This window comes from Petaurus breviceps, unplaced genomic scaffold (genome assembly GCF_028583685.1).
Source record: "Petaurus breviceps papuanus isolate PSGF00001 unplaced genomic scaffold, PetGlider_PUasm1.0 108, whole genome shotgun sequence".
NCBI lineage: Eukaryota > Metazoa > Chordata > Mammalia > Diprotodontia > Petauridae > Petaurus > Petaurus breviceps.
This window is the reverse complement of record NW_027185593.1, coordinates 566,559-582,630: the sequence shown is the minus strand read 5'-3', so window position 1 is coordinate 582,630 and position 16,072 is coordinate 566,559. Positions and strand designations below refer to the sequence as shown.

Sequence of the window (16,072 nt, the reverse complement as noted above, 5' to 3'; positions counted from 1 at the left end):
CCAGTAGAGGGGAAAGAGTGTAGGAGGAGAAATTAGGAAGCCTGGATTCTAGCCCAGGTTCTGCCCCTCAAGTTATCACTGCAACCATAGAAAGAGTCGCTTATGAACTCCTCCAGGGGGAGCGCCTGGATGAACTGGTCCTTTCTACGTCCTGGGCCACTAGTGTCCATCTCCTGCAGGAGGTGGCAACAGCTTTGGAATTGGAGCCTGAGGACCCAGGCTTAGATCCTCCCTCTCTGCCACTTGTTAGTGGGTGACCTTGGACAAGTTACCCCCTTTCTGGACCTGAGTTTTCCTATCTATAAAATGATGGGGTTTACCAGGTTCCTTTTGGCTCTGAATCTATGATCCACTGGTCCTGAGTGCACCAGAACCAGTGACCCAGAGGCTTCCCAAATCTCCCTTTTCTTACTGGGAGATTGTCGGGCTGAGGGTAACAGCCTAGTTGAGGACTCTGAGATAACAGAACCAGAGCTGGAAGAGGCTTGAGAACAGAGAACACTAAGGGCTGGGAGGAACACGAGATCATGGGACCATAGATGGAGAGTGCAAGAGACCATGGAGGCCAATACTTCCAACGCCCTCATTTTACAGATGAGCAAATTGAAGCCCAGAGAGGTTAAGTCAGGTGACTTAAGCTTAAAGTGACCCTGGGGTCATTAAGCTAGGAAGTGTCTGAGGTGGAATTTGAAGCCAGGGCCACCCTAACTCCAATTCCAGTGTCTTCTTCATTATGTCTAAATTCAAAGCCCTCATTTGTATAAGCCCCTATCTCCCAACCCTGTCCTAACTCTAACATTCTGTGTTCTAAGGGCCCTCCCAGCTCTGACATCCTGTGTTCTAAGGGCCCTCCCAGCTCTGACATCCTGGGTTCTAAGGAACTTCCAGCTCTGACATTCTGTGCTCTGAGAAGCCTCCCATCTTTGACATTCTGTGTTCTAAGGTCCTTTCCCTATGAGCCTCGTTTAAGGATGGGGTGGGGAGACAATGACCAGGCTAAATGGTGACAACATTATCTGTGCCCCCTCAGGCTGGGACATCTCTTCCTTGAACCTGGCAGAGGCCATGAAACGGGCACAGGTGCTGGACTGGGCACTGCAGGAACAGCTGTGGCCCCACATGGAACAGCTGCGGCCCCGGCCCTCGATCTACATCCCCAAGTTTATTGCAGCCAATCAGGAGAGCCGAGCCGATAACCTCATCATAGGCTCTCGGGCCCAGCAGGTGGGTGCCAGGCCCCAGGGAGTAACCCAGAGAAGCATTGAGGTGGGGATGGTGCTGGCGAGGACCCTGGGTGACACCCGGTTGTCACACTCCTTTCCGTAGCTGGAGCAGATTCGCAGGGATATCCGTGAGTTCCGGGCCAGCAGTGGGGTGGACAAGGTCATTGTCTTGTGGACGGCCAACACCGAGTGCTTCTGTGATGTGGTACCTGGGCTCAATGACACAGCTGAAAACCTGCTTCAGGCCATTGAGGTGTGGGCATAGTGTTGAGAGATCCCAGGGGCAGAAGGCCAATCTGCCTCAGGAAGCCTGGGATGAGGGTGGGGGCAGCTTGGCCTAGGCTGCTGGTGGGACAGAAAGAACCCTGGGCTGAGGATCTGGAGATCCTGCTTCTAGTCCCATGGTCCCCGGGTTTGTCAGCTCACTGTCTGGCCTTGGGTAAACATTTTTCCCTTCTTTAACCTCATTTCTCTCTGCAAAAAGGAGAGGCTGAATCCAGCGATCTCAAATGTCCCTTCCAGCTCTGACAGCCCACATTCATTCATTTGACAAATGTTCACTCTGTACAGAGCCCTGCACTCAGGTCTTAGGGAGATAAGATGTGGCCCCTGCCCTCGTGGAGCACACACTCTAGAAGGAGGGGGCAAGACACCAGAATGGAAAATTAGGATGCACAGTAACTATGTACATTAGAGTGGGGAGGGAGAAATGTGTATCAGAGAAAACTTTTTTTTTTAATTAAAGCAATAGGGGTTAAGTAACTTACTCAAGGTTACACGGCCAGTTATTTTGTGTGGGTGCCAAGTATCTGAGCCCAGAACTGACCCCAGGTCTCCTGACGCTGGGGCTGGCACTCTTACTCACTGCGCCAACTGGCCACCCCTAGAGAAAACTTTGTGAAGGGGTGGGGTTTGAGATAGTTTCTTGAAAGCCCTTCCCAGCTCTGACATTCCATGTTCTAAGGTCCCTCTCAGCTCTGATGTTCCATGTTCTAAGGCCCCTCCCAGCTCTGATTTCCATGTTCTAAGGCCCCTCCCAGCCCTGACATTCTATGTTCTAAGGTCCCTCTCAGCTCTGATACTCCATGTTCTAAGACCCCTCTCCATTCTGACCTTTTCTCTGTTTTTTTCTCCCACCCTCCAATAGCGGGACCTAGAGGTGTCCCCTTCCACCCTGTTTGCAGTAGCCAGCATCCTGGAAGGCTGCGCCTACCTCAATGGTGCTCCTCAGAACACCTTTGTGCCAGGAGCGATAGAGCTAGCCATGCAGAGACGGGTCTTCATCGGAGGAGATGACTTCAAGTCTGGCCAAACCAAGATCAAATCTGTGCTTGTTGACTTCCTCATCAGTGCTGGGCTGAAGGTAAGAGACATTGGCAAAGCCTTGCTGTAATGCAGAATGTCACAGTTGAGCCATAAACTGACTCTCAGAGCTGAAAGGGACCTTAGAACATGAAATGGGTACATAGTCTTAGAGGTGGGAGGGTCTTTCACATAAACCCATCCCTAGTTCAGAGTTGAAGGAATAGACCCAGAAAAGGGGAAGTCACTTGCAGGGGCAAGGTCAGCAGCAGAGCTGCAGCTTACATCTGGGCTGCCCACAGTGAAGCTTAAAGCACTGTTTACTTCCTCGGATGATGGAGGGTGATGATGGGGTAGGGAGCCAAGCCGAGGATCACATTCACGTCCAGAGGGATGCTGGGGATGGTGATGAGGGAGGACAGTTGGAATGCAGCAAGGAGGGGCTTACATCCCTCTCCCTCCAACCTCTTTCTTGCAGACCGTGTCCATCGTGAGCTACAATCACCTGGGTAACAACGATGGCCAAAATTTGTCAGCCCCAAAGCAGTTCCATTCCAAGGAGGTCTCTAAAAGCAATGTTGTGGATGACATGGTGCGAAGCAACCCACTGCTGTACGGCCCTGGGGAGGAGCCCGACCACTGTGTGCGTATGAGCAGAGAAGTGCAGCAGGACTGATCCATGTGGACCGGCGTGGGGGGGGGGGCCCGAGGGACTGGGGCCCCTCTGTGGATAGGGGTGTGTGTGTGTGCACATGTAAGACTTGGGACGTGTGTGTGCGCGTGCGTGCGTGCCTAGGGTGTGTGTGTGTGCGCGTGCGTGCGTGCCTAGGGTACACGTGTGTGTGAGTATGAGCAGAGATCGTGCAGCAGGACTGATCCATGTGGGCCGGTGTGGGGAGGAAGTTGAGGGACTGGGGCCCCTCTGTGGATAGGGGTGTGTGTGTGTGCGCGCACATGTAAGACTTGGGACGTGTGTGTGCGCGCGTGCGTGCGTGCCTGGGGGGGGGTGTGTACATGAGCTTTTGTGGATATCCTGACTAAGCAAATCCTAGTCCAGGTAACTTCATGGTTGTGACTGGCAGTGTCAGCTAATTGGTCATCAGGTGTTAACCCCCCACTGTGCGCCAGGCACTTGGAATACAAGCACAAAGGATGAAACAAGGCCTACTTTTGAGGAGTACACATCCCAATTGGGACCAAGGCTGGGGGGTTGGGCACAATTGCATGTGAAAAATACATGTAGAGCATAAATAATACAAACATATACCAAACAGTTTGGTCCAAGGGAGTTGGGGAAGGAGGGAGGGCATTTGCATCTCTGGAATGAGAAAGGCTTCACGCAAAAGGTGGTGTTTGACTGTTCCGTGGAGGTAAGGATGGAACGCCTTCCAGGGACAGGGGAAATGGATGCCAGTGAGTGCAAAGGCTTGAAGGTTGGAGATGGAGTACCTTGTGTGAAGAAAGAAAAAAGATTCCGATGATTGGATTGTGGAGGGTCCACTTAGACTGGAAAGGTGGCGGAGGTCAAAAACTGAACAGCATTTAAATCTAATCCCACAGGCACTAGGAAGCCACCAGGGTTGCTGGAGGAGAGGCACATAGATCTGAGTTGAAGGAAGGCTGGGTTAGCAACCTTGTGTAGGATGAACCGGGAAAGGGAGAAGCTTGAGGGAGGGAGACCAGTTAGGAGCCTCTTGTGAATAGCTAATAGTTAGCATTTATATCATATCTACTATGTTCTAGGCACTGTGCTGGGTGTTTTGCAGATATTCACTTATTAAATTCTTAGAGCAATGCTGGGAGGTAGGTGCTATTATTATCTCTGTTTTACAGTTGGGAAAACTGAGGCAGGCAAAAGTTAAGTGACTTGTCCAAGGTCACGATTTGTACATATCTGAAGCCAGATTGGAACTTAAGTCTTCAGACTCCTGGCCTGGCACTATAGCTACTTGAATACCTAGCTGCTTCAGTAATCTAGGGGACAGGTGATGAGGCCCTAAATGTAGGCAGTAGCTGTATGAGTGGAGGAGAAAGGATTGGATAGAAATAGAAATGGCCAGATTTGGGAGTGGATTGGGTGTGGAGTGACAGAGAGTGAGGAATCTGGGATAATGCCAAGGTTATGTACGTGGGAGAGGAAAAGACAAATAGGAAAACTGGGAAGCAGGGAGGACAAAGGGGAAAAGAGAAGTAGGTCTCTTGTGGACACACTGAGTTTAAGATGTTTCTGGCAATTGGCGGTATGGGACCGAAGTTCAGGAAAAAGTGGGGCTGGCTGTAGACTAGGTCTTGAGTTATCTGTACAAAGATAAGAGACAGACCCGTGGGAGCAGAAGTCACTGAGGAGTGTAGAAGGAACAGAAGAGGGGACCCAGGACAGAGCCTTGGGGGAAAAGCGTTAGGGGTGATAATATGGAAAGGAGACTGAGGATGGGCCTCATAGGTAGGAGGCAAACCAGGAGAGAGCCAGAGAGGAGACAGTGTGCAGGAAGAGAGGTGTTCAGTGGGGTCCCCTGCCCCCAGCAGAGCAGTTTTCAGGCTCATGAGGTCAGAAGCCAGTCTAGAAAGGGTGGAGGATAGAGGAGAAGGGCAATCACCAATTGTAGACAACTTACTCAAGGGGCTTAGCTGAGAAAAGGAGAAGAGAGGGGGGCAATGCCTTAAAGAGAATGGTGGAATTTAGTGAAGGTTTTTATGGATGAGAGAGTCTAGAGCATGTTTCAAGGCTCTTGGGAAGAAACTATTTGGTGGGCAGAGATCAAAGACTGGTGGCGGGGAATGGGGATGGGGGCAAATCATTGAAGGTCAGACGAGAAGAAAGAGGAGATATAGGAGGCTTGAGAAAAGGAATAGATTCTGTGGGGAGTGAGACAGGGAAATCAACTAGGGAGGAATGAAAAGATTGCCTTGCTGCAGTGAGGGCCTGGTTTATATGGAATGACATTCATTTTGTAAGGTACCAGGAGCAGGTGGAGAGTGGACCCAGGGCGGAGGTTTAGCAAGAGGAGACCATCAGTAAGAAAAGGGGGCAGAGAATTCAGGAGCAAAAGACAATATAGAGCCCAACAGTAGCTAGAACACTTGACTTGAAGTCAGATAGACCTAGCTCCGAACAATCCATCCGTCAGCAAGCATTTATTAATCGAGCCAGGCACCATTCAAAGGATACCAAGATAGCTGTTAAATAATCCTGCTCCCCCCCACCCCCCCACCATGTTCAATGGGTGTGTGACTCTGGGCAAGTCACTTAACTTTCCTCAGCCTCAGTCTCCTTATCTGTAAAACAAAGATAATAGCACCTATCTCCCAGGGTTATTGGGAATAGCAAATGAGATCATATATGGAAACACTTTGCATACCTTAGAAGTGCTATATGTAGACCTATCTAGCTATCTATAGCTATACCTCTTTCTGTTTGTCCATTCATCTGTCTGTCTATCCATCCATCCATCCATCCCTGTCAAATCAGCCAAGACAGATATGGTTGCCTGTTGTGTGTCAGGCACTGTACCATTGGGTCACACAGCCAGTGTGTCAGAAAGGAAATCTGAACCCAGGTTCTCCTGGCTCCCCCTGCCCAGAACCACATATTGTTGATGGAGCTGGCCCTCTAACCATTACACCACACTGTCTCCCATTATAAGTGACATGATGATGATACCTGTGGCCCCTCTCGAACAGAAATGAACAGGCCAAGATACCATTCCTATTCCCTTTCCTCTCCAGGTCGTGATCAAATATGTCCCTTATGTGGGGGACAGCAAGCGGGCTCTGGATGAATACACATCAGAGATCATGCTTGGGGGCACCAACACTATCGTCCTGCATAACACATGTGAGGTACAGGCTGGGAGGGGTTGGCTCTGTGGTTGGGTACTGCTGGAGGGGCCCCTGGGAGCTGGGACCCTCCCCCACTGCTCCCTTCCTGTGCCCAGCGGTGCCTCTGCCCTGTGCCCCCAGGACTCCCTCCTGGCCAGCCCCATCATCCTGGACCTAGTGATCCTCACAGAATTGTGCCAGCGCATCACCTTCTGCACCGACAGCGACCCCCGCTTCCAGAGCTTCCACTCAGTGCTGTCCATTCTGAGTTTCCTCTGCAAGGCCCCAATGGTGCCTCCCGGCACCCCTGTGGTCAATGCCCTCTTCCGGCAGAGAAGCTGCATTGAGAATATTCTCAGGTGAGAGCCCACAGGACCTGGGGCACCAGGCTACAGGAGTGGGGGGAGGCTCTCTTCTCCGCCAGGGCTGATGGCATCCCTCCTATCCCCCCAGGGCGTGTGTGGGTCTTGCTCCCCAGAACCACATGTTGCTGGAGCACAAGATGGAGCGTGTAAGCAGTGAGTTTCGACGTGAGGGTGCTGAAGCTCCCGCCTGCCCTGTGCCCAGGAAGAAGGGGGCAGCAGCTTTCCCCCCCAATGGTTATGTGGGTGGCACCAATGGGCACGCACACGCCAGTGTCCAGCATGCCCCCGCCTCCTAGCAGCCTTGGGATCTTCACCAGTGATCCTTGCCAGTCTTACCCCTTAGCACAGTACCCACCAAGGCCTCTGTGAATCTAGCCTCTCCAATCACAATAAATCTGGCATGAGAATGGCATCTGCCGTAAGCCCTTGGCTGATTCGTTTCCTGAAGGCCACCTCGGATGGCCAGCCAGCCAGCCTCACCCTGCGCCTGTCATTCTGTGAACTGGACAGCCAGGGAGCTCATGACCAGCTCTCAGGCTCTGTGATTCCATCAGGGTGGTGCTGGGGAGGAAGGCTAAGAGATAGGATGGCCAGCCCCAGAGAGGGGAGACAGACAGACAGACATGGAGAGAGACACAGACCTCCCCTGGACGACCTCTCCCGGGGAGGCATCTTGGAACAATGGGCAAAGACTGGATTTGGAGTCCTAGGGTCTGGGTTTCACTCCTGTCTCTCACTCTATGTGTGACCTTGGGCAAGTCATCTGACCTCCATTTCCTCATCTGAGGAGTTTAGACTCCATTCTTTCTGAGGTTCCTTCTAGGTCATCCCACTCCCAGATAACTTCATCCTGTGCAATCTCATCTCAGCACCCACACTCACTGGGCAGCCTCAGCCCTATCCCACACAGTCTTCTAGGACTCTGAAACCACCTCCTCAGAGGTCAGCTTCAGCCATTTCATCAAGCCTGGGATGGTCCCACCTATCGAGAGCCTTCCTTGCCCCAGACAGAGCCCCGTTCAGCTTCGCCTGCCCCATTTAATGCCTAGAGAGGTCTCCAGTACGGCCCTCCCTGGGCTCACTGACCTCCTTCACCCTAACACTGCTTCTCTTCATCCGTTCCTCCCTCTGGTGCTCAGCAGACCCCGGCTTTCTCCTGCAAACATCCCCTCCCACAACACCCTCCCCAGGGCTGGCTGCCCCTCATCTCTGCTTCTCCCACTCCCTGTCACCTTCATAGAATCACTGAACACCGAGCCCCAGGATTCCCCGCCATCTGATACCCAGCCTCTCCTGAAGACCTCGACAGAGAGGGGCCCTGCCTCCCGAGGCAGCCTGTCCCTGGGGCCAGCGTAACAGCCATGGCTGGCCCTTCCCTAGCAGCCACCTTGTGCTAGGCCCTGCACTAAGGGTTTCCCAGTTATCTCAGTTGATTCACACGACAGCTCTGGAAGATGAGGGTGCTTATTTCCCCCATTTTACACATGAGGAAACAAGAGGTGAAGTGACTTGGCTGAGGCTGGATTCAAACTCAGGTCTTCCACACTCTAGGCCTGATGCCACCCAGAACAAATCTCAGCTGTGGTCAGCAGGCCAGCCCTTTCAAGGACTAGCCCACAGCTCCTGTGTCTTCACCCCCCCCCCCCCCCCCCTTCTCGAGACTTGATGCCGGGCTTCTTCATTTGATCTTCATTCCTTTGGGGACCCCCCAAGTTTGCTCCAATCCTGCCTTTGTTGCTGTCTCATTTTAGGTCACCCTCCTCCCCCCCCCCGAGTAAGTTGGGCACACGGTTAACAGTTTGCTCCCCCTTTGGACACCCCAGTTTCTGAGTTCCTCAAACCCCTCATTTCCTGGAGTCCTCTGTCGCAAACTTTGCCCCAGCCATGCAGAGTGGTCCTTCCTCAGATGCTGTAAGACATCTTAAATGGTGGGGTGCAGAAGACTTGAATTCAAGTCCTGCCTCAGACACATGCTCAGTTAACCTCCCTGGGCCTGTTTTTTCTCATCTGTAAAATGGGGGAGGGGGCTGCACTTGAGGGCTTTTAAGGTTTCAGCTCTCAATCTGTGATCCTATGATTTTCCACCTCCTGCCCCTGAAACAGAATGTATGTGGGTATCAGATGCCTGACTAGGCAGGGCCACCTCCCCCACCCTGCTTAGCATGCTATGGTCTATTCTTGACCTGTTTCCAGTGCCAGCCTTTATGGAGCTGGGGTGGGTACCACCTCCACTAGCCTGGGCACTTGAGAAGCACAGGAGCCACCCACGGGTTATGAAAAAAAATCAAATTCCATTTATTGATGCAGGTTCCCCCCCCCTCCCCCCACCCCCTCCCATGGCTCCATCTTGACAGCCCTGGCTGTGGAGTTAGAATGTCTAATCCCACGGCCTGAGGCCACCAGCCCTACAAGCAGACTGGGCCAGGGGTGCCCCAGCAGGGTGAAGAGCTGTACAGCTGGGGGAATGGATTCCGGTCCATCTGTCTGTCTCTGAGGTCCTCGCGGTATAAAAGTAAAGTTGTTGGTGCATGAGCGTCAGGCCTGCAGGCCCCCAACGGGCACTGAGGGAGTGGAGAGGGTGGCAGCCCCTGGCCTGAAAGGGTCTGGCTGCTCTGCCTTCCCCCAAACCAGGGGCACTTCAGCAGAGGGTGGGCAGCCTCAACCGCCCCTAGCCCAAGGCTTGGGACTGTCAGGTCAGAGTGGCCCCAGGCTGAGGGGATGGCCTAGCCCATTCCGTATTCCGTCCAAATGTCCATGTCCAAAGCAACCTGACACCTGCCTCAGCCTGCCCCTTCCTCAGGCCCAAAAGACCAACTGGGGTTGCCTTGACCTCAGGGAGGGGCAATGCCCCACCCCAGTCGGAGTTCAGGAACACCCCCCAGCACCCCCAGCTTGTTCAAAAGGCCACAAGGTTGGGGTGATGGGGGCGCCAGCCCCAGATGCCCAGATGCTGACACTCCACTGGGTGCCCATGGGCGAGGTCTGAGAGGGCTGGGGAAAGGAGGTGTCTGGGGGAGGAGAGAGGGAAGGAGGGTATCCGGTCCTTAAATACACAAGTTTACAAGGGGGCCAGGGCTGAGGGTAGCGCTGTCCTCACACGCTCATGGTCAAGCTGGGTGAGTACTGTGGAGAGAACAAAGGGCCGGGGCGGGCGACTCAGCTCCTGTTCCAAGGAGAGGAGGCCCCCCCCCCCGTCCCACCCCAGGGAGAAACAGCCAGGATCCCAGGGATTCACAGCTGGAAGGGGCCCAAGAGCTCCCACAGACCATCCCCTTCACTGACCAAAGGCCAGTCAAAACTGACCACTAATAGCTGTCCTGAGGAGGCCAGGTGTACAAAGTCGGCCCCTCACCAACACCTCACTAAGGCAGGAGCACAAGCTTGAGCTGCCTTCCTTTACAGAGGAAGGCCAGGTCCAGGGGATTTGCCTAAGCTAGCAAGCCATGGTGCTGAAACCCAGGCTTCCAAGCCCAGAGGTCTCACTCACCCTCTCTCCTTGGCTCCAGCTCCTTCCCAATCCTCCCACTCCCCTCCCCAAATCTCCCAGGAGTTGGGTACCCTAGTAGGGGGTGGGCACTGGTGCCTATGGGAGGTGGGCAGTGCCCAAGATAGGACACAGGAGGTGGGCAGCGCCCATGGGCAGGGGAGGGGGGGGAGGAAGAGGGGTTGCCCGAGGCCGGCCCTCCCACCTGGTGCCCCTCGGCCCGGCCCGGCGGTCACGGTCTTGCTCTGGCCCCCCGGCCACCGCGCTTGGGCCTGCCCGCGAGGCCCCTCCTGCCCGACGCGGGGGGAGGGTTGGCACGGTCGCTTACGCTTTCACTCTGGAAGGGGTTGAGGAAGGTCCCGCCCATCTCGCCGTCGTCCCGTGGGGTGCCTGGGGGGTTGCTCATGCCGGCCATGTTGTTCGGAGAGTTCTGGGGGTGGGGGGATCCCCCCGGTCAGTGGGTCCCATCCCCATTCCCCACCCTGGGGCCCACCCAGCCATGGAGAGGGCAGGGAGAAGGGGATTTCATTGAGGGGAGATGATGGGAGGGAGCACTGGACACTGGAGGGAAAAGAGTCCAACATGGGGAGGGAGGAGGCCATTCTGTGTTCCTGCTTGGAGGGGAGGGGGTCATAAGGAAGGGGCAGAGGTCAAAGACATTGCCAGATCAGAAGCAGTCAGGGTACTTCCCTTACCTTGGACAACCCATCCATGTCACCTGAACCTGCGTGGAAAAACAGAGAGCTGGATAGTGGCCAAGGTCAGGGTAGATGCTTAGGCTTCCAAGCTTACCCACCAAGCCCAGCCTCTTCTCCCATCCAGCTTGGGGTCAGACCTTCCCACCTCCAGGTTCTCCCAACTAGTACCACTGGCTACAGAGGACAGAAGCTACAAAGTCAGATTTCAGTCCACATGTAAGAAAAACCTTCCCAAAGATAACTAAGAGCTGTCCCAAAGAAGAATGAGCCATGTAGGGTAATGAGCTCCCTGCTCCTGGAAGGGATGGAACAAAGGCCAAGTAACCACTCGTCAAGGATGGAAACCTTGGAAGAAAGTCATCACGCCATCTTAGAGCTTGTGATGAGGAGGGGGGGAGGAGGGGATATGTATCCTAGTCGGTGAGAGTGTAGATGTCAGAGATCTGCCAGGGTAATGAACCCCAAAAGGAGGGGAAGCACTCAGGAAGGCAGTCTGGAGACAGACAAATGATTCTGAGGAGGAAGAAGAAGCAGAGCTGTCTAGAGAGAAGGATATGGAGGAGTCCGGATTTCACTAACCAACTTCTGTGAAAAAAAAAAATATAAGGAAGAAAGGGCAGGTAACGATGGGCGGACCCAAGAGCATGGCATTGTCCGCTGAGAACAAGGTCAGAATGATCTGAGGACAACTAAAGGCATTTGACAAAGCCAGACTGGGGCGAGAGCAAGGTCAGAGAAGGGATTCTAAATTTAGAAGCTATTGAGTCCAGCCCCCTCATTTGACAGGGGAAACTGAGGCACAGACTAGTTATGTGACTTACCCATCACATCACAGTTAGTAAGTGTTTGAGGCAGGATTTAAGCCATTCAGTCGTGTCTGACTCTCTGTAACCCCATTTGGGGTTTTCTTGGCAGAGATACTGGAGTGGTTCACTATTTCCTTCCCCGGTTCATTTTGCAGAGGAGGAAACTGAGGCAAACTGGGTTAAGTGAATTCCCTAGGGTCACACAGCTAGTAAATGTCTGAGGCTGGATTTGAACTCAAGTTTTCTTAACTCCAATCCCAACACACTATCCACTGAGCCATCTAATGTCCTCCTAAGCAAACAGAGGGTAAGAGACCTGCCTAAGGTCATACAGCCAGTAAGTGTCTGAGGCCATATTTGAACTCGGGTCTTCCTAACAATGCAGTTATGTGGCACAGTGGAGACAGTACTGTGGAAAGACTCATCTTCCTGAGTTCTTAAATCATCCTTCCTCTCTCATCTAACTCCTCAGCTCTACTGACTAGGCCACCCCTATCCCACCCAGTCCCTCATCACTGCTTATTGTTAGAATCTCCAAAATAGTTTAAGAGGCAACATGGTATACTGAATGGAGTTTGGGGCTTGGGGTCAGAGAGAACCGGGTTCAAATAGCTTAGTTAATGGACCCAGACAAGTCCACTTACCTCTCTTTGCCTCGGTTTCCACCTCTGTAAAATGAGGAAGGTTGAAACAGATGTATTCTAAAGTCTCATCCAGCACTAAGTCAACGCAGCAAAAACCCCTACGGTGCACTAAAGACCATGCTAAGCACTGGGGATTCAAGGAAAGGCAAAGATAAGCCCTGCCCTCAAGGAGCTGACATTCTAACTGGGGAGACAACCTGCACACAACTGTGTATAACTGAGATCCAGACCGGAGAGACTGGAAGCAATCCTAGAGAAAAGGCGCTGGCACGGAGGCGGATTAAGCAAGGCTCCTTACAGAAGATGGGGATTTTAGCCCGGCCCTGAAGCATCCTCATCTCCTGGCCTCCAGTCTCTTCTTCTGGCATGCAGCCCACCAGCACAGCTAGCGGCCAAAGCGACCTTGCTAAAGCAGGGGTCTAACCCTGTCCCATCCCTGCTCAAAATGTCTGGTGGCTCCCTCTCGTCTCAAACACAAATCACCAACTCCTTTCTCTGGCACTGAAAGCCTTCCCAGCCAATCTTCCCAGGTGTATTACCCGTCACTCACCTGATCTGGCCTGCTGTCTGCTCCTATTGACACCGAATGTCCCCTTCTTCCGATTCCTGTGCACAGGGTAGCCCACCTGGAAAGCCCTCCCTTCTTCCCTCCTCTGAGAATCCTCAGCCCCCTCCAAGGCTCAAGTCTTACTTTCCCTTATGCTGGGGGCTGTCTTCTGTCTTTCTTTATATCCTTGCCGACGCTGGCATACAGAAGGCACTTAAAAAAAGTTTATCGACTGACCGGTACTTGGTGAATGATGAATGGAGACAAGGTAGAACTATTTCATTCTTGTTCTGGTGTTTCTCTACTCAGAAGACAGATTTTCAGAGTGAGCCAATAAAATAAAAATGGCCAGTAGGGGATTCCTTGATAAGCCAGGAGGTAAAACAGCACCTAGTTACCTTGAATGAATTGAATCTAGCAGGCCCTGACTTAGGGGGATGGCTAAGAGGCAGGTGTGACTGCTGGGTAACTGTCATTGATCTCTCTCTGAAAGACATTGCTGCTGTTTGTTCTTCATTTTCCAAGGGGACCATGACACTAGAAGGCGATGCCCTGACTTGCAAGTGAATTGGATTTAAGTGAGGCAGGGCTGTGCAAAGTCACCAGCCTCACTTTCTCCTCCAGAGCCATTTGGGTCCAGTGGCCAGGTATGGATCAGAACGAATAGAGATGGTCCAGGATGCAATGGGAGACCCTGGCCTTTTCAAGCTGAGGTCTTTAATGGGTCTCAGTTCAACTGAGGCAGTGCCCATTTAGTGATTAAGGTTTAATTTTTTTTAAAATTAGGCAAAGAATGGCCTCTTTCATAAATAAATAAATGAATAAATGAATGATTGAATGAATGACAGACCTGGAGAATGGGAGAGATGCCACAAGCCTAGAGACAGGACAAAGGAAGGAGAAATCTGCACACTCTTCAAGTAAAGGCCGGCCAAGTGTAACTTTGACTAACCTTGTGTCCTTTTTTCTTGGGCTTATGAGATCAAGAAAAATACTGTGTAGTTTCAGCCTTCTGGATTTTTAGCTAAGCCTCTGACAAAGTCTCTCCTGCCTTATTTGTGGAAGAGATGGAGAGAAGCAGGCAGGGTTATGGCGGTAAGGCCTTGGAACAGAGCCAGCTGAATGACCAGAACCCAAAGTATTAGAATGAACAGGGGGGTGTAAAACAGGAAGGAGGCCTCCAGCTGAATGCTCAGGGATCTGGCCTTGGCCTGAAGCTCTTCCACAAGAACCAGATGGCATATCCAATCAGGTAAAGCTACTCATCTCTTCTCTCTGTTGCTGTCTTTCAGTCATGTCCAATTCTTAACGACCCCATTTGGGGTTTTCTTGGCAAAGATCCTGGAGTGGTTTGCCATTTCCTTCTCCAGCTCATTTGACAGATGAGGCAAACAGGGTGAAATGACCTGTTCAGGGTCACACAGCTAGTAGCTGAATCTGGATTTGAACTCAGTTCTTCCTGACTCCAGACCTGGCAGTCTCAGGATATACAATGATCTCAATGGGCTAGAATTTGTTTGTTGTAGACAAGGATTCAGAGCAAGGGACCTGAGTTTAAACTCTGACTCATATTATCAGCATGACCTTGGACAAATTATTTGAATTTATTTGGGTTCCCATTTCCTTTACAAAATTAATGGGATGATCTTTAAGGTCTCTCTCAGGCCTAGGCCAATAAGAACCAATATGCCAGGGAGCAATATAAAATTCTCTACTTGGGCTCAAAAAATCAACCGCACGAGATGGGAAAGATGCAACTGTCAATCAAGAAGCATGCAGCAACTGTGTTCCCACTGTGCCAGTGATCTGAGTGTTTACTGAACCACAAGGTCAGCATGAGACAATCAATTTTATCTCGGTAGCCAAAAGAGCCAAGTCAATCTAAGGTTGCGTTAGCATTCAAAATAAGGGAGATGATGATTGTGCCACTGTCCTCTGGCCCTCAGACCTGATCAGGAGAGATGGCGGATACAGCTGGGTCAGGATGGTGGGATGGCTGGTCACCTCCAGGAGGTTTTGCTTGACTAATGAAGGACTTGGGGGTAGGGGCAGGAACATGATGTTCTGTTGGCAGGATGGGGAGATAACAATCATCAAAGGTGTCCAAGGGCTCTCTCATGTGGAAGAGGCACTGGATTGCTTTGGCTTGATCCCAGAGGGCAGAGGCAGGGACAATTTGGGGAAGTGACAGAGGGAGAGAATTCGGCAAGCTCTGCAATAGTCAATTAAGTGGGTGACCAGCTCCCCTTCACTGGAGGCCTTTAGGCCGAGGCCAGCTCATGATATCAGTTTGGAGTTGAAAAGGGCCTCTGGATTCCCTGCCTGGCCCCCACCCAAGGACTCTATGGACAAATCTCAAGGGTTCTGTAAATTTGGATGGGGAAAAAAAGTTATGCTGATTTTCACTAACCTCTAACTAAAAATGTAGCATTTCCTTCAATTATTTTTCAAACTTAATTTTGACAAGGGGCCTACCCAAAGGGCTCATGATACAAAAATGGTTAAGCACCTCAGAACTAGACCAAACCCTTCATTTTACAGACAAGCCAAGGAAGGTAAGTGACCTGTTCACAGTCATACAGGTAGTAAGTAGCAAAGCTAATGTTTAAACCTCAGAGTCCCAATTCAGAGCCCCTCCCCACTTCATCAACCCTGCCCCCTCATGCTGGGCCACCACCTGCCTGCTCTGAACATCCAGGTTTCTTTGATACAAAAGCCAGCTTCCTAAAGCATAGGCCAGCTCCTGTCCCTCCCTAGTTCTGACCCCTTAGGGGGCTTTCCATGACCCCAAGGCAAAGTCCAAACTAACTTTGGTAACTAACTACCCAAATGAACTAAGCCTGAGCCTCCACCATCTCCCCCCTACCTCCTCTTTCCCATAACTAATTTTGTCTCTATCCACAGGCTGTTATTAGGTCATTTCCGTGGCCTACAATGTTTCTCCCCTCACCTAAACTTTCCTTAAATTTAAAATCCCATCTATTCTATGAAATCTTCCCTAACTACCCCCAGTCTCTCATGAATCCTAGCCTTTTCAAGCCAGGAAAGTCCTTAGGACCCAGAATATCAGGACTGGGAGGGCCCTTAGAACCTAGGATTTCAGGGCTGGGAGGTCCTTAGAAACACAGGATGTCAGAGCTGGAAGGGCCCTTAGAACCCAGGATATCAGAGCTGGGAGGGTCCT

General features: G+C 51.9%; 3 protein-coding genes across 8 annotated transcripts in view; 1 reads left to right on the top strand and 2 right to left on the bottom strand.

The window, feature by feature from the left end:
- ISYNA1 (inositol-3-phosphate synthase 1) overlaps positions 1-7,121 on the top strand; it is a 9,111-nt gene extending 1,990 nt beyond the window's left edge. The window contains exons 5-11 of one of the 2 annotated variants that reach the window (XM_069065611.1): positions 1,031-1,224; positions 1,327-1,476; positions 2,371-2,586; positions 3,004-3,168; positions 6,252-6,365; positions 6,486-6,703; positions 6,798-7,121. In XM_069065611.1, the coding sequence (XP_068921712.1) occupies positions 1,031-1,224; positions 1,327-1,476; positions 2,371-2,586; positions 3,004-3,168; positions 6,252-6,365; positions 6,486-6,703; positions 6,798-7,005 (1,265 nt within the window). In that variant the 3' untranslated portion in view covers positions 7,006-7,121. The remainder of the gene's footprint in view (positions 1-1,030; positions 1,225-1,326; positions 1,477-2,370; positions 2,587-3,003; positions 3,169-6,251; positions 6,366-6,485; positions 6,704-6,797) is intronic. The other variant, XM_069065652.1, reaches the window with a different exon arrangement.
- REX1BD (required for excision 1-B domain containing) overlaps positions 1-16,072 on the bottom strand; it is a 268,541-nt gene that overhangs the window by 246,677 nt on the left and 5,792 nt on the right. The window lies entirely within an intron of this gene.
- Positions 9,010-16,072, bottom strand: part of SSBP4 (single stranded DNA binding protein 4) — a 44,371-nt gene continuing 37,308 nt past the window's right edge. For 2 of the 4 annotated variants that reach the window (XM_069065955.1, XM_069065775.1), the window contains 3 exons: positions 10,889-10,917; positions 10,399-10,623; positions 9,010-9,832 (listed from right to left, as the gene is read on the bottom strand). In XM_069065955.1, the coding sequence (XP_068922056.1) occupies positions 10,426-10,623; positions 10,889-10,917 (227 nt within the window). In that variant the 3' untranslated portion in view covers positions 9,010-9,832; positions 10,399-10,425. The remainder of the gene's footprint in view (positions 9,833-10,398; positions 10,624-10,888; positions 10,918-16,072) is intronic. The other 2 variants (XM_069066011.1, XM_069065866.1) reach the window with 1 other exon arrangement.